Raw genomic sequence first — 21,876 nt, forward strand, 5'->3', positions numbered from 1 at the left:
TCCCGCCGCGCCCCCGCCCTACGCACGCACGCGCGCGCGCGCGGGGCTCACTTCCGCCGCCGGGCCAAAGGTCGCGCAGCGGAGGCCGCCGCCCGCCGCCCGCCCGCCCCCCCCCGGACCCCCCCCCGGCCCCTTCCCCCTCTCCCCGCCCCGCTTCCGGGGCTGCCCCCGTGGCCGGGACATGGACCGGGACTGACGGAGCCGCCGCCTCTTCCCCCTCCCCCCCCCTCCCCAAGTCCCCGCCGTCAGGGGGAGGTCGCCGAGCCCCGGGGTGAGTAACGGGGGGTGGGAGGGGGGGTAACGGGGGGGGGGCGGCCTCACCCCCCCCCCCCCCCCCAGCCCCGGCCTCCGCCCCCAACAGGCCTCCGGTAGGGGCAGGGCTCGGCCGGGGGGGGAGGGCACGGAGGCCGCGCCCGAGTGGGGGAGAGCTTGACCTGGGGAGGGGGGGGGGTTGGGGTGTCCGTCTGCCCCCCCCATGGCTTACACCCCCCCCATTCCCCCATAACTTGCCCCCATCCCCATAATTTGCCCCCCCCCAATAATTTGCCCCCCCTCCCAATAACTTGCTCCTCTCCCCCTCGGTAACTTGCTCGCCCCCCCCAGGCTCTGGGTCCCAGCTCCCCTTACCCCAACGGTGGGACTTTGCCCCCCCCCCCCCATGCAGGGGGTCCCTGAGGAGCTTGGGATTGTTTTTCTGCTCTGGGGGGGGTGTTTTGGGGTGTCCATTTATCCCCCCGTGCCTTACACCCTCCCCTGACCTCCGTGACTTGTGTCCCCCCCGCCAGCTTGCCCCCAATACGCTCCAAAGGATTCTCTCCAGGAAGGGGGGGGGGATGGGGGTGTTCCCCCCCCCCCCCCCCGGAGCCTGCCCTGTGCCCTGGGGGTGCTCTCCCCTCGCTGCCCGCAGGCGGGGTGGGCACCGATCCTTCCCCTTCTTACATACCCCCAGAGGACCAGGAGCTGTCAGCGCCTCCTGCCCCGAGCCCACCGGGCTCCAACTGCTGGCAGCCCTCCCCAAACCTTGTCCCTGTCTGTCCTCTTGTGTCCCCCTCCCCGATTTATTCCACCCCCAGGTGCTTTTTCCTTTTAGGAGAAGGAGCGCTGAACGCTTCCAGCCGTGACAGGGCCACGATTGTAGGGGCTGCGGGGTGGCTGCAGGGCCGTGGCTCATCCCGAAGGCACCTGCAGCCCCCTCGGGGTCTCCTTGGCATGATTCACGCCGGTTTCTGACCTCATGCCTGTTCTGTTCGGTCTCTTTTCTCTGGGCTTAGCGTCGGAGGACGTTTTTGTTCCTTTTCTCGGTGAAATGTGTGACCTGCGGTGGGCAGGATGAGGTGTTCCTCTGAATCATTCAGATCTCAGAATAATTGAGATTAAAAGGGACCTTGGGAACTGTCCCCAGGCCCCTGCTCGAAGCGGGGTCGGCCGTGCGATCAGCCCGGGTTACTCAGCATTCCTCAGCACTGCTCCCGGGGCCATTTGTGCTCGCGTCGAAGATTGCCCTTAAATTATCGGGTGCCGTTCCTCAGCCCCTCTTTGTTCTCCTCTGCAGTTTAGGAACTTCGCCGCTGATGCTTTTATTTTGCGACGCTTGGTTTCCTCCGACGCTCCGTGAGCGTGGTCGTGTTGGAGACGGGGCTGTTTGGGCAGACCGGGGCCTCGGCAGAAGACAGGGACAGGTCTGGGGTGTGTCTGTGATTCAGAGCTCTCCTGAAGAGACAAAGATCTGTGTACTTCAGTGTGCTTGGGCGCAGAGGTGGTGAAGGCAGTGCCGTCTTAGAAAATGGGCTTGTGCGGTGAGCCAGATTCCTTCCGTGGCATCAGGCTGAAGGCAGAGGGAAGCAGCGTGGCTTGGAAGGCAAATCTGGTTTTCATGCCCCAGGTGGGACTGGGATGCTGGCAGCAGAGGAGCCGCTGCCCCTCTGCCTGGCTCCTGGTGGTGGCCTTTGTTTGACTCTTGTGAGTAAGTGCGTGGATCACACTTCTCTTTTCTGCATTCTTAGTACTCGCTACTTCAAGTTTCAGGATTTGGGGAGAGGCATGGAAGGGCTGCTCTTGAGCTTTCTCAGATTGTAAGAAGAATTTTGTAGGAAGGAAGGAGGCAGGCCCTACAGTTCACTGATTCTCATTGTTCAGGTGAAGAAATCCCCCAGTTCTGTCCGGGTTGTTAGTGTCCAGCGTGTGCTGGTGGAACAGATTTGAGCGGCAAAGCACGAAGCAAGGACTTCGGTTGTGCCTCTGCACTCAGTTGGATGTATGACCTACGGAGGATGCTTTTATGCGGCTGGATTCCTATGACAGGGGAAACTGCAGCTATATGAAGTACGCTTTTTTTTCATCTTCCTTCCTAGTTTCCTGTCCTGCCCAGCTCGCTGAGTAGTTAATGCAGAAGATAAAGAGGGTTCGTCTGGAAAACGAGACTGCAGGAAGTTGGGGAAGGTAAGTTTCCCAGTTACTCCCGGGGCTTTTCTTCACCCTGTGTCGTGTGCGACACGCCAATACGCTCCTCTTGGAGTAAACGAGGCTTCTGAAAAATCCCGTGGATATGGTTTTGCCTGGGGAGCTCTGTGTCAGGATCTGGGGGTCAGGAAGTGACTCAGGAAGTTAATTTGGTTCACGGGCTTCCAATACCAAGTCTTACATTTTTTCCCTGTCCGGATGTCCCCCGCTGTCCTACCTGCGCTTGCTCGGTGTCCTCACGCTAATGTGCTGCCCCCGAAAGAGCAGCTGGTGGATGTATGCCTGATGCATCCAGCCTCGCCAGGCGTGGCAGAATAAACAGGGTGAGTGAGCTTGGAGACCCCCGAGGGATAGCTGGATGCTCTGGGAGGTGGGGTTGGCAGTGCTCCTGCAGCATCAAGAATCATCCAAATTATTGCCTCAGCATGAGGACTGCGAAGGACGGTCTTCCAGGGAGGTGTAAATCTCGGGTGTGCTGTGTTGATGTGGAAGCTTTGAGACTGTTTAAGAATAAGGTTGTTAGAATCAGTGTCTTGGTCAAAATCCTCTCGGAATAATTTCATCCCAAAATTCACTCTGCAATTGCAATTAGAGAAGTTACTCCTCGTACTACAACACGCATGGTACTGCCAAATACTTGTTATATTTCAGCCAAGAGATGGCTGTAGCAATGGGTGAAGCAATTGGATTTTCATTTTATCCTGTGTTGTGTCAGGACCTAAGTTTTATGAGACTCTGCAGCGCTCCAGCTATCGTAGTGGCATTTTCCATCACTTCCACGTAACTTTGCCTACAGGTTACAGGTGAGGATGGATACTTTTCTTATCCCACTGTTTTACTTCAAAATCACCAAGACTATAATAATACCGAGCTAAAAGCTGTGCCTTTCACTTCCCTAGTGAATCATAAAATCATGGAAAGGGAGTTTGGAAGGGATCCTGACCTCCTGTTCGGTCTGGGGCAGTGATCAGCGTTACATTTATGCAGTGAGCAGGAGCTGACTGTTTGGAGACCTTAAAAGTGCAGCTTTCCCTCGTGAGTAGGCAAGCTGTCTGAGTGAGAAGGTTTCACCAGCTGGGAGACAGTGACCTCGGGGTCGAGTATCTGGAGCCAAAGCCAGATTATTTTGATCGACTGACTTGACCTGCACTGGGATTGAGTTGAGAGAATCGTACCCAGCCGATGGGTTTTCGCCGTCTTGTCATGTGTTTTTGATAGGCAACGCTTCTCCCTTCAGATGTGATTTGAGTTGCTGTAATGGAAACCCTGGATATAGAGTCAGCAGATAGATTTGAGGCTGTAGACACTCTCACAGTCTCAGAACATCCCGTCACGTTCTCTTGTGGTTTTGGGCTTCCTGCCTGACTTTGATTGGAAAATTCTTTATTCGTTTTCAAGTTATGGGTTGTTTAGGGTTTTTTTTACTTCTGGGCAGTAGGTACCAGGAGTACCTCCAGACTTACTTCAGGAGCTTTTTCCTGTTGTTCCATTATTATCCACATATTTTGTAAAATTTAATGACTTAACAATTTGAAGATAGGACTACAGCCCTTGTGCTGTGTGCCTGTAGTTTAAGGAAGTCAAGATGTACTTTGGTTTAGGTTTCCCCGTCTCCTCCGGTAATTGGCTAAAGTGCCAAACTGGGTGAGAACTTCCTTTTAGAAAGTTTGTTAGAATGTGTGAGCTGGTTGGGAATCCTCTAGGAACACTCGGGGTTCTCAAAAAATACTCATGGCATAAAATGGGCATGAGTGAATGTTTTCTTGTGGTGATAAAAATAACCATTCTCCTTTTCCCTGATTTTATCCACTGGGAAAGAACTTGTTGTGCATCTTCCTGAGGCTGGAGTCTTCAAGGTTTGGTTCATGTGTAATCCCTGCTTAATACTTAAGTATGACAGCTACATCGCAGACGCTGCTCTCCTGTCAGAATGCAGGCAGCTGTCCCAGATGACAAGCAGCGTTCAAGAAATACCTCTTCTGAAAAATGTAAATCTTGAGGCTGCTGAGAACGAGGCCTTTTTTCTGGTATTATCCTTAGTCACTGGTTTGCCATCTCAATGATGTGTCAAAGGTAGCAATTCTGTCTCCATGGAGCAAACTTCTCTAGCCCTGTTTTTTGCAGTAAACCGAAGGTCTTCTGAAATTCTTTGTAACATTCTTCCAGATACGCCCCCAAAACAACTACAATGTTCCTGTGCAGGGAAATCCAGCTTCTCAAATGGGGTGACAAAAACTGGTTTCCCTAGTCCTAGGCTCATTCCTGCTTTGTAGTAGATTACATCATTGACCTTGGGCAAGTCAGCTAGTCCACCTCTCCTCAAATTAACATTTGCTGTAGTTGCATGTGGAGGCGTTTTTGGTAGACTCTAATTCAATAACTGCTAGGTTGGAAACGTGTGAGGAATGCATGCCACATTTTGCAGGATATGACGAGGGTCTGTTACTGCTGTCTTCTTGCAGCCAGCAAAGTCAATTGCACTGTTTCTTCCTGTTTTGTCATCATTCTTGGCTGCGGTAGCTCTTCAGGTAAGTGAGCTGCTATGCTTAGCACTTACAGAGGTTTAAGCCTGAGCAGGCTTGCCTTCAGGGCAGGAAGGGGACTTCACTTGTGTGGTCTTCCAGGACAGGAGTTTATATGCCTTTACCATCGGACATAGCTTTGATGATTTACCCATCCGAATTCCTGGGGTTGTTTTTCTTCGAGTCAAGCTGATGAATTGTTTTCTGCACCACAATCTGCTTCTTGGACATTCTTTAGCAGCCTACTTCTAGAACTAGTTCTGGAAGCGAGTCTTTCGGGCTTACTATCTTCACTTACAGAACTGGGTATGAGATAGGAGATGGACTTTTCCTTTCAATACAGTGATGTATGTTTAAAACATAGTCTTTGGGTCATAGTATCCTAGGTCTGTAGTTTAAGAAGTGCCTCTTCTGTTATGTTTGTTACATGCTTAGAGCTTTCTCTAAGCAACAAAGTGTGCCTGCATGATTTTATGGCTTAATTTTCTCCATCAACTCCTCCCTCAGTTTTTTGTCTAGTTCTGAAGGGGAAGAGAAGATGACTGCAGTGGACGCGCTATCAGACAGCTCTGAAGTGGTCGAGATGGAGGATGTGCCTTCCCAATTCCAGGTGCAAAAGCATTCTTGGGATGGGCTGCGTGACATTATTCACAGCAGCAGGAAGTATTCGGGCATGATAGTGAACAAAGCTCCCCATGATTTCCAGTTTGTCCGGAAAACAGAAGAGTCCAGCCCGCACTCTCATCGTCTTTATTACCTGGGTAAGCCAGCATGCCAGACGCTGGGTGTGAGTATGGTATGGGAGAGCATCCAATCTAAACAGGGGAGCAAAAGGATGGGAAGCGTCTCTGATTGAGATAGGGGAACTAGGATGAAGTAACATTGCTCAAGATTGCACACTCGAATCTATAGCAAAGCCTGGAACTGAGCAGAGAGCTCTCCAGTGCCAGACGAGCGCTCTGACTGCAGGCTTTCTGCTTGGAGGCAGGCTGCTTGGCAAAAAAAGGGACGTGTTGGCTAGTCAGCCTACCTAGTGACAGAGGTATGAACGCAGTGTCCATTTGGTAACCCAGGCCGGTGCAGTGATGGGCTAAGAGGAGGGATGTTCCTCGAGTTCAGGACTTTCTTGTGTCTCTGTGACTTAGGAGAAGTGGGATTTACTTGATGGGTTAACCAGGCTGACTTCCCAAGAAACTCACTGTCAGTTTCTTGGATTACTAAATGTATATTAAAAGTTCTAGGTGTTTTGGGGGGACACGCAGCAGCAACTCGTTTCCCCCCTGCTTTGTTAAGCAGTATGTAGGTAGAATGCTTTGGAAAGCAGGAGAAAAAAGCTTGGTAGGAATGACCGATATTGGTATTTGTAGAGAAATACCTTCTTCCTTACGGTAGGATTGAAAGCCAGCAGAATATTGTGTTGTACAGGTCCATTGTTAGAGTTGGAGCTACAATGTAATTAGTGACAGAGTGGTTGGATTTTAGTAACTGGATAATTTTGTGGTTAGGAACATGGGAAGCTTTATAGACTATAAAGGGTTTGTTATGCTTTGGGGCATGAGCTGATCTTTACAAGGCCAGTAAAGAAATTGCCCAATGCACAGCTCCATGTAGCTGATTGCTTTCCTAAAGTGACCCTGCTTTTTTCTTTTTTTTTTTTTTGGTTGTTGAGTGTAGGTCGCTGTAGGACATAGGATGCTGGATTCAAGGGACTGATTTGTTTCATCGTTAAGCAGCTCCTGTGTGTCAGAGACTTGATTTGTTACAGTCTCTCGTATGTTCTCATTACACAAGTGCCACTGTAAAGGGCAGTTTCCAGAGTTAGCATGTTTTTCTTGTTGAGTCTGAACAGCGAGGCTTAATTTAAAACTGAATGTTTTTCAAAGCCAAGTTGACTTTGATACAGTTTTTGATCTAGATGACTAAAGAATTAAGGTGTTTTGAGTGGCTAATTTAATATATTTTTAATGTTCCTCTGTTGTATAAAATGGCAACCGGAGCAGCTACTGGCTGGTCAGCATTCTGCATGGGTTTTACAGCAGCCAGAGCTAGGAAAGAGGTTACACCAATGCGTTTTCAGTGTTTTCTTCACGAAGAAATCGTACAGGGCACAGAGCACATTGACCAAACATTTAAGATCAGTACCTGCTGGTCATACTGAGGTACACCTTCTCAGGCGTTCCTTATGAAGTGGAAGTGCTGATTCTTCTTGCCATATCAAGCATCTCTGGAGTTGCCTGCCACACACAGTGTGTTAAATACTCAGAACCCATTTCAGTGGTTCGTATTTAACACCATCATGCTATTCCTGTCCCAGCAATAGATAACATTTTCAAAATTTTATGTGAATGCTGTTAGCGGCTGTATGTTGGAGTAGGATGAAGACTTCTTCAGAACTTTACTGTAGGGACTGAATAGTTTTCGTCACTGGGGAGCAAAGTTATGTCTCCTGAGGAGGAGGGCAATATTTTTCCTGAAGATGCTAACTGACTGTAGTCAGTCTGAGGTCACTGTAGAAAGTACTAATATAATAAGGAGAAATGAAGTCCAGGTCAGTCACATGAGTGTCAAATGTGTATATACAGTAATTTGTTCCTATCTGCAGTTTGTTCAGTTTGGGCATCTTAAATCATTCCTGGGCTGTCCCCGAAGACTTCTATGTTGTATCATGGCAGATGCTGCTTATATTAAACACCACATGCTCAGCACTTTGGTGTTTCTGTATCTCTGAGGATTATATGCTCACATATTGCTTTGCTTCCTGAGCACTTATTAATATTTCAGTTTTAATTTTAAGTAACTGCACTGCTGGGTTAACAGGCTCAGAAACCTTTCTGTTCTGCCCAGAATGCGTGCAGAGCAGATAGTACCAGGGCATGTTTCCTGTGTTAAATTCTGATCTGGGGAATCTCTACAGCAAACAAGGAGGGCAAGTTCATGGTCTTTGATTCTGTTGAAACTGCCAAAATCAGTTTCAGGGTATTCTATGTTTTCTCGGTTGTTTTGGAAATTGGATGAAGGCCAGTAGCTTATATGATTTGGCCATAATCAAAAGCTTATGTAAAATGACAAGGTCTTTTGACTATGTAGAACACTGTTTTACATCTGAATGGGCTCTCCAGAGCTTCCAAGTTTTTTCTTTCCCTCTCGAAGCCTGGTGTGTTGGCCTGAATGAGGTCCCTGTAGCGAATTTCTGGCTGAGAAATGTGGAGAGTAATGTTGAGTCACCCATTCAGGGAGTGGTTTTTTCAGAATGGATCTAGGGCGTGGGTTGAACAGTCCAGAGAGGAAAAATGGATGTAACCAGCTCTGAAGAGGTTAGCTAGCATTAAATCTTGCCTAGAGAAGTTTCTGTTTAAAGCTAATATAGTTAGATAGTTCTCAGTTCAGTCATGGAATGCTGCTTGGAAATGACAGCTGGTAAAGCCTCTGGACTCACTGAACCCCTGTGTTATGGAATCATAGACTGGTTTGGGTTGGAAGGGACCTCGAAGCCCACCCCGTCCCACCCCAGCCATGGGCACAACCCCTCCAGCAGCCCAGGCCGCCCCCAGCCCCATCCAGCCTGGCCTTGGGCACTGCCAGGGATGGGGCACCCACAGCTCGCCTGCTTTAATTGAGATTAACTAATCTTAAACGGGATGATGCTTTTGTCCTCTTCATAGGAATGCCATACGGTAGCCGAGAGAATTCCCTTCTTTATTCAGAAATTCCCAAAAAGGTACGGAAGGAGGCCTTGCTACTCTTGTCATGGAAACAGATGCTGGATCACTTTCAGGTAAGTGGAAGCGTGAAGAGTCTGGGTTGATGGTTCTTGGCAAAGTTGGCTGACGTTGTGGGGCTGGTCTGGTGGGTGCTGCTCTGCTGACCAGTGGAAGGAACAGCGTAGCAGTTTGTAAGACACAGATTGGTATTTGTAGGAATGTGGTATTGATAATTACTTTATTTCATGATACAAAATAGTCACCTGTGTGCGCCATGGAGCTGACAGCGAGCGTGAAACTGCAGCTGATGTGGCAGGCAAAGGGCTGAGCTAGCAAAGAGGTCTCTGTAAGCTAGCATGTGGTCTGCCTCAAATTACAAGCTATCAGGACACTGCACCTTTCCTCCATGTGCCTTAACTGGGCTCTTAAGATGCTTATTAACGTGCTTGCTGGAATGCAAGTTATCTACTCTGCTTTTAAGGAAGTTGGGAAAGCTGAGTTAAACTGCTGCTTCTGCTCTGTACCAGATTGCAAGAGAACCAGAAAGGGTGAATTTTCCCCTTTCTGATTACGGTATCGTAGTGTCCTCTGTCACTAATGGTTTTGATGAGCAAAGGAGCGGAGGGTGTTGGTCTCCCTTCCATTCTGGGAAGGTTCCTACTGGAAAAGAATTTAGCTGTCTTGACCCCATTTGGATTGCTAGTCCCCTTCAGGGTAATTCAAGATCCCTGGAAGAGCTTTTGCGTGCAGTATCTGACATGGAAACTGTTTGTGAAGGGCTGTAGATAGCGTCATTAAGTTAATTGGTTACATCTGATTTGCATAAGCAGAGCAAGTGCAGCTGTCCTCAGTTCATGCTGAAGTACCATCTGCAGAAATGATAGATTGGCAATTCATCTCTTGTGTAGAGGGAACTTTGGGGCTTGCAGTTGGTTTATTCCTCCTGGGCCACACCTGTAGCCTAGGGTACAGTGGTTTTGGACCTGTGTGATAAGACTGCTGACTGTTTTGGGTTGGTGAATTCTATTTGGGGCATTCGCAGACTACCTGGTGCCAGTTTAAAAGCATTCTTCCTTTGTGAAAGTTGCTCTCCTTGCAGATTGTTTCAGATTTTCTCTTCTTTCAATACCAGGCAACCCCTCATCATGGAATGTATTCTAGAGAAGAAGAACTCTTGAGAGAGCGCAAGCGACTTGGTGTCTTTGGTATAACATCTTACGATTTCCACAGTGAAAGTGGCCTATTCCTCTTCCAGGCCAGCAACAGCCTCTTCCATTGTCGAGATGGGGGCAAGAATGGTTTCATGGTGAGTCTGCTAATGGTTTTATGAATGGCATCAGAAATGGACGTAACGCTTTTGGTTATTGTACATGTGTGTGTGGTTACGATTGTTTCTCTTGTGTCCTGTCAGGACTACATTTGTCCTCATTTTGTGGGCTCTACTATATCCATGGCTTAAAGTCTTTTAGTGTGAAGCTGGAAGATGATTTGGTACAGAGCTGTTTGTGTTTCTGTTGCTGTAGGTGTCTCCGATGAAACCTCTGGAGATCAAGACTCAGTGCACAGGGCCACGAATGGATCCTAAGATTTGCCCTGCTGACCCTGCCTTCTTTTCATTTATTAATAACAATGATCTGTGGGTAGCAAATATTGAGACGGGAGAGGAGAAGCGAATGACATATTGCCATAAAGGTAACTGGTCCTTCTTGCCAGATTCAAAAGAAAATTCTGACAAAAATTTGGGATGAAAAAGCTCGTGTCTTTATGGCTTCTTTCTTACAAGTACATTCTTCTGTATCAGCTTTTTCCAAGGAGATGTAAATGCACTCTCTTCTTTGTTTACTGTCCAGGCTTATCCAATGTTCTCGATGACCCCAAGTCTGCTGGTGTAGCCACTTTTGTCATTCAGGAGGAGTTTGACCGGTTCACAGGCTATTGGTGGTGTCCGACAGCTTCCACAGAAGGTCAGTTCTGCTTATCAAGTTCTGACACTACAACTGCTGCTGGCCTCTGCTGTGAATGATATTTTGAGCATGGCTTTCCTTTGGCCTTGGTTTGATCTGTTTCTGGAGAGGCTGCCAGGAGGAACAAAACACTGAGGGAGGGGATATAATTATGCTCTGAGGAGCATTTTCAGGTAGTCACTGGGAGCTGTGGCTATACAGGAGATGTACAAAGCTGTTGCACCGGAGCGTACCACCCCAGTGCTCCAGGCAAGTCAGAAACAGTTGCAAAACACTGCAGCATACATGCCTGGTATCTTTTCCTAGGTTCAGAGGATTTAAAAACACTGCGGATCTTGTATGAGGAAGTAGATGAGTCAGAGGTGGAGATAATTCATGTTCCTTCACCTGCCTTGGAGGAGAGAAAAACAGACTCCTATCGGTACCCCAGGACAGGTAAGTGAAGCACCATGGGGCTGCTAATGCAACTCTTGGCTCCTGCTGGCTGAAGTAGTGGAATTTGTGCTGTAAACATTGCATGATTAATCTCAGTCCTTACCAGGATTTAGAAGCTGGTTGTAAATGTTGAGGCCTAATTGAGTCTCTGAGCCCAAAGCGTACTGCAGAAGGGAATGGGATTTAAAGTTCAGCTTAGATGAAAGGATTGTTGAGAAAACAAAATATATCTGATGGCATGTTCTGGAATACATTTTGAATCCTTTCTTCCTCCTGAGAACATATGCATCCACCTAGGCAAGGCGAAGGCAAACTTTTCCTATACCCAAAATACCTCTTGTGATGACAGCGGTGTTTGCTCGCACTCATCATTTCTTATTTGTGTACTGGCTTACAGCCATTTCAGTAGGGACCAGACTTGGTTCTTATCTAGAAGCTGTACTGGATATAACTATAGCTCATCTTGGTGTTCTGTCACTCCTTTTTGCAGGCAGCAAAAACCCCAAGATTACATTAAAACTGGCAGAATTTAAAACGGACAGCAAGGGTAAGGTAAGTGGCACGATGGGTTATTGCTCAGGGGGGTTGACTGCTTCTGAAGCTCCTTAGAATTAAGAGAAGCTCACTAGGGAAACCTAAATAGTGTTAGCATTTGTTTTCATCCTCTTGTAACACCTGGTTCTCTGATGTGATTATAAGAGTATCGTTCTGTTCGAGAGGCAGCTGGGAGAGGAGAAGAAAGTGAGAAGTAGAATTAGCCTGATAGTCCACACTGTCAATAGTAGAGCTTGGAGGGTTGAAGCTGGATCTAATCCTGGGCTTCATTCCATGATTGTATCCTTCTCTGTGGCTGAATGCCAAACTCGTGGTGCTTTAAAACTTGGTTTTCCTTTCTCTTCTTGCCATTTGTAGAAAGGTTTACTTCTCCTGGCTTTGCCCTTTCTGAAACCAATAGATACAACTTCCTTATTCTCCCGTTCCACTGAGCTTCCATAAGAGCAGGTCTGGCAGCAGTCTGATTTGATATTGAACCTTCCTTTTGCTGCAGATCGTGTGCGCTCAGGACAAGGAGCTGGTGCAACCGTTTGCTGCATTGTTCCCGACTGTGGAGTACATTGCCCGTGCTGGATGGACCCGAGATGGCAAATAGTACATAAGTTTTTCTTCCAAACTAATGCTCCCAATGGCTTCCCTGGCTGAACTGTTCAAGCCTTCAAGATTGCGTTGTATTGTAGCCATACAATACGTCGTGTTGTGTTGTAGCCAGCTTTGTAATGTAATCATGACCTGTTTTTAAAACCATGAGTGTCATAAATGGCACAAGAGCATTTGGCTTCTTCAACGTTTTAACATCCTAAAAGTGGGCAATAATCAGCTGCGGGCCAGGGTGATGAGCTGTAGGTTTTAAGGCAGAGCTACAACCACAAAGGGAAATGACAAGCAAGCAGTCCTAGGGAATTATTTTGAGTTGAAGATGTTTAACACTTTCTGATGAAAGTGAGAACATACTTTAAGCAATCGTATTGTTGTTTGTTGGTCCAGTTCGTGATCAATGCCGAATATAGCATGGGAAAGTGGGCAGTTTGTGTGCTGCAATGTCCTTCGTGCAGTACATACATGGAGAAGGGACTGCTCTATGACCAGTGTACTCCCATAGCTGGCTGTGCCTCAAAATGCGATGCGATAGACTTGTGATGGCCAGCCTTGCCTGAAGTAGTTACAGAGTTCACACCAGTCTGGTTGGTTTTAAATTTTTAAGGGAAAATAATTAAGAGCTCTAAAGCTTGTTTTACTCTTAACTAGTTTCTGTCCAGATCAAGTTAAGGTGGCTTAACTGTCTCTGAAAACTGTATTCTGTAACTCATCATTAATAACTATCTGCTCTGGAAACTAAATTCATACAGCTTTACAGAAGGCAATCCCATAGGTGGCTCTTGTGTTCTGCACCAGAGCTTATCTAAATGTGCTGAATATATCAGTTCGTGAAATCCACAGTCGCTGCGGTGCTAGGGGTAACTGGCTCTTTTGAAAGTCTGTCTTAATGATGAAACTTCCCTTGATGCACTTCCAGGCCTTGGGGTAGCCGCACTATGCAGCAGTGGCTTGCCATCTGTCATGTTGAGAGGCCTGCAGTGCAGCACCACTTCAAATGACTCTCCTTGGAGAGGAACAAGGCTGAGACTGAAGCGACTCCTTCACTTGGCAGTTGTCTTAGGTCTGTGCCTTTCCCTGCTAGTGCAGCGTGCAACAGGGAAGCTACAAATGAATTACTTTAGCTTCTCTTTACTTTAGGAACTCGCTAGAAAACAAATAGTGCTTCCTGACAGAGGGGCTGTCCAAGGAAGAGTTACGTTCTGGAGCCGTGGTTCTGTTAACTGGTCCCTTGGAATAGACACTGGCAAATCTGTCAGACATCTTGTCTGAACGATACCCCTGTGAAATACCAGAGATGTCTGGCAAATACATGTTTGTTGGCAAAGCTTCCAGGAGATTAGAAAGCAGCAATGATGAGGAAAGCTTTGCATTCAGATGCCCAAATCCTTTCTGCCAGTGGGGGGAAAAAGGGTTGCATGTTCTGAGTGTTACAAAGGGACGTCTATTCTGTGGTACTGACATTTACCTTCGCCTTCTTTCCCCAGTGCCTGGGCTATGTTCCTAGACAGACCTCAGCAGCGGCTGCAGCTTATCCTTTTGCCTCCAGCACTCTTTATTCCGGTCCCAGAAAACGAGGAGCAGCGTGCTCAACTTGCCAAAACTGTGCCAGAAAATGTCCAGCCATTTGTGATCTATGAAGAAACCACTGATGTGTGGATAAATGTAAGAGGCTCGGGGCTGGGAGGAGGGCACAGGCAACCCCTTCCTCCCCCACAGTTAACCATTTTTGTGTTTGCTGCCTATCTGGTTTTAGTCCATGCTCCAGCAGACTGCTTTGCTGCTCAGTATTGCCAGATTTAGTGTTAGTTTAGGGGGTGTGATAAAACCATGAGAGACTGTCATGCACTCAGCATTGGAAGAGGTGAGAATCCTGCCATCTCCTCACAGCTGGAGCTATTCATTTAATTCTTGCTAGCATTCTCAGTGAATGCGGGCGCTTTGGACACCGACACTTAGACATAAACAGTGCCATTCTCTCCGGGGTATTTTAGTAGAAGTTTAAGGGGCTTCTTGGGGCATGAGCCTAATCCGTGGAGTTTTAACATATTTAGGTAGGTGGTGGATGTATGGGACAGAGAATAAACTTCCGTCTCTAAGATTAAGCATCTTGGTGCTGATGTGGCAAAGAGACCTGAAGTTCATGGCGTGGCATTCCTAAGATGCTGGAATAGCAACCACCTTGTGGGACTTAGCTGAGATGTCTAGCTCAGAGGCGTGACTGGTGCTGCTTCCTGTGGTAGGCGTGAAGAGCCCAGAGCACACGGTCTTCCACATGGGCACAAACTTTTTGTGAGAATAGCAAAGTGTGGAATGGCATTTTCCTCCTAGCAGTTCATCTGAGATATTTTCCTCTGTGCCAGCTCCTTCCCTGTGAAAGCACAGGAGTTTAGCACTGACTCCTTTGGCTGTATCGTCTTTGTGTCAATAGAAATCACTCATGGCTCTTTTGCCTTGTGTGACAGGTTCATGATATCTTCTATCCTTTCATCCAACCGGAGGGAGAGGAGGAAGAACTCTGCTTTATCCGAGCCAACGAATGCAAAACAGGTTTCTGTCACCTGTACAGAGTCACAGCAGTCCTCAAGCAAGGCAGCTATGACTGGGTGCAGCCATATGTCCACAACGAGGGTAAGAGCCGCGCTTTGTCAGCACGTCAGCTTTGTGTTCTCCCTTTGCTCGTATTATCTTTTAGGGAAGATGATAATTTATTTTCACGTCCTTCTTTCAGATGATTTCAAATGTCCTATAAAAGAAGAGATTGCCTTGACTGGTGGGGAATGGGAGGTGCTGGCAAGGCATGGATCAAAGGTAGTGGTTGTTTTCATTTTTTCTTGCAGTGTTACAGTTCTGCATTGTCTGCTCAGCCCTGGCTTACGCCCTCTGGTACACCTGGGACCAGCTAGAACTACTTAAGCTTCACTTTGTTTCTTTTTTTATTGCTGCCTGGGCCTTCCCCAGAAGTGCTGTAGCCCAGTGCACATTGAACTGATTGCCTTTTTAATCAGGCTTCAGATTGCTCCTTAAGTAAATCCCATGAGTGAGTCAGGCCATAAAAAAGGGCACAAGTCTGAGGTTCAACAGTAACAGCTATTTTGTGGAGGGGCTTGGGCTTGTTGTCTTTGAAGCATTTTAACCCCAATGAGTACTTGTGAATTGGGAATATGTCCTAGTGCTTAGAATGAACTCCTGGTCTCCAGCTGATCCCTTTAGGAAGAAGGCAGCTAGGGAGTATAAAGCAATTTAGAATATGAAGGAACTGTATGTTATTGGTTGCAGAATAGCCAGAAAGGAATTTTTATTAATCTTGTAGAACCTAGTTCCATTTTGCTTCAGGAATTAACTCTGAGTCTGATCTTTAATGCTCCCAGGTGATTTCCGTCAAAATAAAGACCTCGTCTGTTCATTTCCAATTAATCTGGATTTCCACTTCGCACTTTTTAAAAGGCCTACAGTTTCATATGTTTGGTTTCTGCTGCTTTTCCTCAATCTGCAATTAACCTGCTGTCCCTCCCCATGTGGATTCTCACTGTACATGCTGTTGATTTTGGCCACAGCTCTTCCCTTCGTGTGATACGGCTAAAATTGTGTTAGCAGCAATTATTTTGATGCATTTGTTGCTCCACAGGGCTCTGCCCGCCTTTCCTGGCCAGTTGGGTTGGGTATTTCTTCCCTGTGCTGTCCACAGTGCTCTTCAAACTGTGTGTTAGCTAGAAATAGCACTTGGGCTTCAGCATTTGGAAACTGCAAGGTGGAAAACAGTTCAGTTACTGTTGCTGGATCAATGCAGTATTTAAAAGCTGTCATTTCTATTCCTGGCTAGCCAGGTGGTTTTTAGAAACTGCTTTATGTTAAAAATGTATTCTAATGTGACTTGAATTCTGGTACTGTTAGGGCTATTAGACCGATCCTTCCGCAGATGGGAATTCATTATCACAGTTGCTGGAAAAAATACCCATATATCTTTATAGCACAGACTTATTATGGGAAGACACCATTTTTAAGCACAGAATCTTCTGGTTTAAGCTACAGTGAACAGGGCCCAGCTTTTTAAGCTCTTCTTAATAAGCAAATGCTGTAAGTTTCTCAGAAAAGCTGGGTGACCTCCTTTCATTACTTTGGTGGAGTATTTGCAGTTCCCCATCAGTGTTGCACGTGTGGTCTGAAGCCTGTCTTATAAATGGGTGCTGCGTGCTGTTCCTAATGCTGGAAGCAGTCTGTCGTGGTCTGTTTGTGTTTTAAGCTGGCTCTGCCTGGGGACAGACTGTTTGAACTGGTAAAGGAGCAGTCGTTGTCATCCTTCTGTCACTGAGCCCTCTCTTCTCCACCTAGATCTGGGTCAATGAGGCTACGAAGCTGGTGTATTTCCAAGGCACAAAGGACACCCCACTGGAGCACCATCTCTACGTAGTTAGTTATGAGTCTCCTGGAGAAATTGTGCGGCTTACCACACCAGGCTTCTCCCACAGCTGCTCTATGAGCCAGGTTTGTTGCTTCTTAGATACAGGGTGCCCTTGTCTCCTGACTGACGGGGAACGTATTGAGTCACGACCAGTGATGCTTACTGACCGTTTCTTTGTCTTGGTTGCTTGAGACGTGGGAGCTTTTGTCTGAGAACTGCATGGAGAGTGGATGTGGGAAATGAAAGACCTTGCTCCCCTGACTCTTCTCTCTCTCCTCTATAGAATTTTGACATGTTCATCAGCCACTACAGCAGCGTGAGCACTCCACCTTGTGTGCATGTCTACAAGCTCAGTGGCCCCGATGATGACCCGCTCCACAAGCAGCCCAAATTTTGGGCCAGCATGATGGAGGCAGCCAGTAAGTTCTGTAGAAGGTGTCAGTGCTGGGTTACGTCTGGGATACTCTTCCATATAATGGTAGACAAAGGTGATGGAGAAGGAAGTGGCTGAAGTAACTTCATTTTATGGGGAAATGAATTGCGTTATCTTGCAGGAGTGATATCTCTAGTTGATTGCTCATCAAGGAAACAGTATACGGGCTTTCAAGATGTTACTATTTCATGGTTTGAGTGAAAGCAGTGGTGCAGGATTATTTGACTATGTTTTTAGGTGTTTCTTTATTTGTGCTTTGTCCAAAAAGTGACAAGTATCTGGGATGTCATGGCTACCTCATTTCAAGGCTGTAGCCTTTAAAGGCTTAGACACGACTCACAGCAGTACCTGACCCTTTTCTGCAAATGTTTTCTCCATTTGACCCACCTATGTTCTTAACTTCCCACATCTTGCTATTATGGCACAGCATGCCTTGTCTGAGGATTCATGTGGCCTATTGCCCTATGCAGGCACACAGAGGCTGTTTGTTTCCCAGTGGGAGGATCCTCTGAAAGACATTGATAAGTCTTGGTATGGTTTGGGTATTGAAAGAGCCCTGGCTAGGGTCAAGTTTGAACAGAATAAGCTTTTTCAGGCTAGGTGGGAGGCAGAGCCTGCTGTCAGTGACTGCACTGTGTGTGAACTTCCTCCTGCAGGTTGTCCCCCGGATTACATCCCACCTGAGATCTTTCACTTCCGCACTCAGTCAGACGTGGAGCTCTATGGAATGGTGTACAAACCTCATGATGTCCAGCCTGGGAAGAAGCATCCCACAGTGCTCTTTGTGTACGGAGGCCCTCAGGTAATGATCCAGGTGGCTGGCTGCTGGTGTTGGCCATGGGATTGCTGTCCAGGGCAAAGCTCTGTGTAGCTCGGTCACTGAAAGGAGTTTGCAGTGAGGATGGTGCCACTCTTTTCTTGGGTGACAGGTGATAGGACACAACGGTACAGCCTCAAGTTCCACCAGGGAAGGTTTAGACTGGACATTAGGAGGAATTTCTTCACAGAGAGGGTGGCTGAGCACTGGAGTGGGCTGCCTCCCAACCCTGGAGGTATTTAAGAGATGTGTGGACATGGCACTAAGAGACATGGTTTAGTGATGGGACTCAGTAGATCAGGTTTATGGTTGGACTGGATGATCTTGAAGGTATTTTCCAACCTAGATGACTTTGTGACTTTACGATCAGGACTTTGAATGTCTCTTCTGACTTCTGCCTCAAACCTCAGATGATTTTTCCAGCATATAGTCTTGGTTTGTGTGGCTGCGATAGCTCGGTTAGTGGCTGCTGTCCAGCTCAGGATCCGACATAGTGAGATGGACAGAGGAAGGTAGTGGAAGGCAGCTGCTTGGCTCTGAAACTTTTCTAACTTCCCTCTGCAGGTGCAGCTGGTGAATAACTCTTTCAAAGGAATCAAGTACTTACGGCTAAACACACTAGCGTCTCTAGGCTACGCTGTGGTAGTAATTGATGGAAGGGGTTCATGCCAGCGAGGACTCAAGTTTGAAGGGGCCCTGAAAAACCAAATGGTAATGTATTTTTTTAATGAATCTTTGCTCATTGGTTCTTTCTAAGGTTGTCTGTCTGAATGGCTTGAGCGTTGCTCATGCCTTTTCTGTCCCTTAAATTTTTAGGTTTAGAAAGTCACTAACTTGAGCTTCCTTGTTGCCTTCTAGGGCCAGGTGGAGATAGAGGACCAGGTGGAAGGTTTACATTATGTAGCAGAAAAATACGGGTTCATTGACTTGAGTCGGGTAGCCATACATGGCTGGTCCTACGGGGGTTTTCTCTCCCTCATGGGGCTTATCTGTAAACCCAACGTCTTCAAGGTGAGTCTAGACACGGGGGGTGTCATCCTGGGACTCTCGGTTTTCTTAGCTTATCTAACTCTTGCCATCTAGTGTTGGCTTTTATTTGCTTAATGATTTTGATGGACAGGTAAAAATGTCCCTCAGTCCTGCCTGCCTGTAGCTGCTGCCTACAGACGTGCATTCTGCTTGCAGGTCGTACTGTGAGACCTGAGGAGGAGGGGGTCTCTGGGATGGGGTCATGCCCCAGTGACTGTCAGAGGAGGACTTAGCCTAGCATCCGATCAGATAATTGATGCGCTATTCCTAATGCCCTTCCCAAGTCCCCAGCACAGTTTCTGGATCATTCCACATGTCTTCCTTAAAAAGGGGGAAGCCTTTAGTGCTGGTATGCTGGAATTTGCCTGATTTTGATTATAAGAGAAATAGCATGAGGAGGAGTCTGGGTCTTATGTGGGTTTGTTGTGGAAGAATTCTGGTCTGTGTGGCAGGCTCTGGACAGTTCTGTTTTTTTCCTGCTTTATCAGGAAAACAGCGAACTCTTGAAGTGCTTGAACTCTTTAGCACTTGATAATTAAAGTTGTCTCCTGCCACCTATTCGTTTGACAGATTGCTATAGCAGGTGCTCCTGTCACAGTTTGGATGGCATATGACACCGGGTATACTGAGCGGTACATGGATATCCCAGAAAACAACCAGCAAGGTTATGAGGCTGGCTCTGTGGCATTACACGTAGAAAAGCTTCCCAATGAGTGAGTACGGTGGGCTTGTGCAATCTGCTAAAAAAACCGCTACCAGTTGCACCTCGGCTGACTACAAAAAGAATGGACGGGTTCTGATCTGGTTTAATTTTAACTCACGTGGTTGGTGCTGCCTCCTGCAGCAAGCTGAGGCGTTGTACCCGCAGCCCCCCTTCGCCATGGAGGGGTTAAAGACCTCGTCCGTGGCCTTAACGCTCCTCTGACTGCTGCCTGGTCATTGCTCCGTTTTGGGTTGCCAGCTGGCAGCTCTTTGCTCAGACCCGCTGCAGAGCTTTTTGCTTGGATTCTCATCCTCTCTCTTTTTCCCATCTCCAGGCCAAATCGTTTGCTGATCCTCCATGGCTTTTTGGATGAAAATGTGCACTTTTTCCACACCAACTTCCTGGTATCACAGCTAATCCGGGCTGGAAAACCTTACCAGCTGCAGGTAGGAGGAACAAGAGCGTAGTGGGAAGGTCTGTTAAATCCGTAAAGTTTTCTTCTCGCTGCACTGGGAGTGGAGTAAGGTGGAGGCAAATGCTTCCCCGTATTGATGCAATATAGGCGATAGTAAATGCCTTGTTTGACTCCAAGAGGTGGCCGGGAGGTGGCACTGTGGCTGCTTCCTTGCTGGCCGATGTGGCCTGTGTCTGAAAGCACTTGCAAACAGGGCTCTTGCCCTCAGGCCTGGAACTTTCCTTCTCCACCGTAACTGTCGCTGCCACCAGCCATGTGAGACAGCAGAGGTGGCTGTGTCACCGAGTGGGGTGGCAGCACACGCCAGTGCGATGAGGGAGGTGGGCTGGTGCTCTAAATCCCCCCTGGCACCCTGTTGTCCTGACGGAAGAGGGCTGGTGTGAGGGAGGCTTGTCTGTGCTGAACGAGCTGCTCATGGTTAATTGTCCCGTCTCTGCTTCTGCACAGATCTACCCCAATGAGAGACACAGTATTCGGTGCCCTGAGTCAGGAGAGCACTATGAAATCACGCTGCTGCACTTTCTACAAGAATACCTCTGAGAGCACAAGCCTCTGCAAACTGGACACTGACAGCTCACCTTCCCCTCCTGTGCCCTGCCGCTCCTGCCTCCCTCGACAGCCATCTAACCCAGAGCACAAATGGCTGAGTGCCCATGTCAGGGTGTCTCGCCCTGAACGAGGGAGGAGGGTGGAGAGCACCTTCCCTTTGGACAGTGCCACCTTCTTTCACTTTCCAAGCTGGAGGTCTGCCCCTGCTCAGCTGCTCATCCTGTTCCTCTCCTCCAGCCTGGCTGTTAACGCTTTTTTTTGCTGCTACTCCCTCTATCCTGGGAATCAACGGACAGTGGTCTGTCTCCCAAGGCTGAGGTTTATGTTCATCTCTCTCTCCCCGGTCCTTTTCCCTTCCACTGCACCTCTGCAGTTCCTGTACTCTTACCTGCAAGAACTCAGTGCCTGCGTTGGAAACGGAAGAGCTGAATCAGCAAGCTGCCTTAAGCCAGGAGTGGGAGGGAAGAGAGAACTACCTATTGTTAAGCCCCAGGGGAGCTGATCGCTGCTGCTGTGTCCTGGCCCTGCTGCACCAACATGGAGCCCTGGGGATATGAAGAGCTCTACAGAAGCATGCAACACTAGTCTTTTCTATTTTTCTGTTTAATTTTGCAGAGCAGATGGAGGAAGTGGCTGGGGTCGGTAACAACGTCCTTTCATGCCTTTCTCTAATGGCCGCTCACAACCAGAGTTGTGCCAACAGGTAGCACGGCAGCTGAAGCAGCTGGCTACAAGCAGAGATCATCTCTCCAGAGATCACAGCAGCATTTGGGTTTTTGCAACGCAAGATGGATGATATTTATGCAAATCCTTCCTCCTTCCGTTCTCTGTGCTGCCTCTTGGTCCTACCTTCTTCTTCCCTGATACCCCGAGCTTTCAGATGTGCACTGAAATTGGCTGTGCTTCAGTTCTCTGCGGGTCAGTGACTGTTCCCCTTGCCCATCTACTCAGCAAATGCTCTCTTCTGGTTTTTATTTACCTGGTCAACAGGAACTGCAGTTCTGGGGAGGGGGGATTGAGCAATTGCACCTCAGGGGAGCACATACCCCCCTCAAGCCAAGGGTTCTGCCAGGGGCAAAAAGAAGAAAAAAAAATACCCAAATGAACCACGTTGACTTGCCCTGGAGTATTTTAAGTGCGTATTATGAAAAGAAAATATTTTTATGGATTCTTATTCTTTTATAATTATGAGTGTAAGATGTAGCGACTCATTAAAATATTGGAAAGAGAGGCA

At 47.7% G+C, this 21,876-nt stretch overlaps 1 protein-coding gene across 2 annotated transcripts; it reads left to right on the plus strand.

The window, feature by feature from the left end:
• Positions 1-62: 62 nt before the first annotated feature.
• Positions 63-21,872, plus strand: DPP9 (dipeptidyl peptidase 9). Of its 2 annotated transcripts, XM_083811388.1 has the most exons (22): positions 103-271; positions 2,352-2,439; positions 5,490-5,592; positions 5,689-5,743; positions 8,645-8,757; positions 9,816-9,989; positions 10,207-10,375; positions 10,534-10,647; positions 10,954-11,082; positions 11,573-11,634; positions 12,131-12,231; positions 13,722-13,899; positions 14,700-14,865; positions 14,966-15,045; positions 16,567-16,719; positions 16,920-17,055; positions 17,726-17,871; positions 18,451-18,597; positions 18,745-18,897; positions 19,486-19,628; positions 19,953-20,064; positions 20,541-21,872. In XM_083811388.1, exons 2-22 carry the CDS (start codon positions 2,384-2,386, stop codon positions 20,631-20,633), a joined length of 2,583 nt encoding a protein of 860 aa, XP_083667514.1. In that variant the 5' UTR covers positions 103-271; positions 2,352-2,383; the 3' UTR covers positions 20,634-21,872. The 2 variants fall into 2 exon arrangements, with proteins under 2 accessions (XP_083667513.1, XP_083667514.1); XM_083811387.1 differs by having other exon boundaries at positions 63-271; positions 5,490-5,743.
• Positions 21,873-21,876: the final 4 nt, after the last annotated feature.

Source organism: Anser anser (genome assembly GCF_964211835.1).
Source record: "Anser anser genome assembly, chromosome: 25".
Lineage (NCBI taxonomy): Eukaryota > Metazoa > Chordata > Aves > Anseriformes > Anatidae > Anser > Anser anser.

Excerpts from the sequence above, each read along its gene's own strand:
- DPP9 (XM_083811387.1), top strand. The coding sequence starts at position 2,384 with ATGCAGAAGATAAAGAGGGTTCGTCTGGAAAACGAGACTGCAGGAAGT. Across the intron at positions 16,720-16,919 it reads ACAGCTGCTCTATGAGCCAG|AATTTTGACATGTTCATCAG; the intron begins GTTTGTTGCTTC and ends TCTCCTCTATAG. Across the intron at positions 20,065-20,540 it reads GAAAACCTTACCAGCTGCAG|ATCTACCCCAATGAGAGACA; the intron begins GTAGGAGGAACA and ends GCTTCTGCACAG.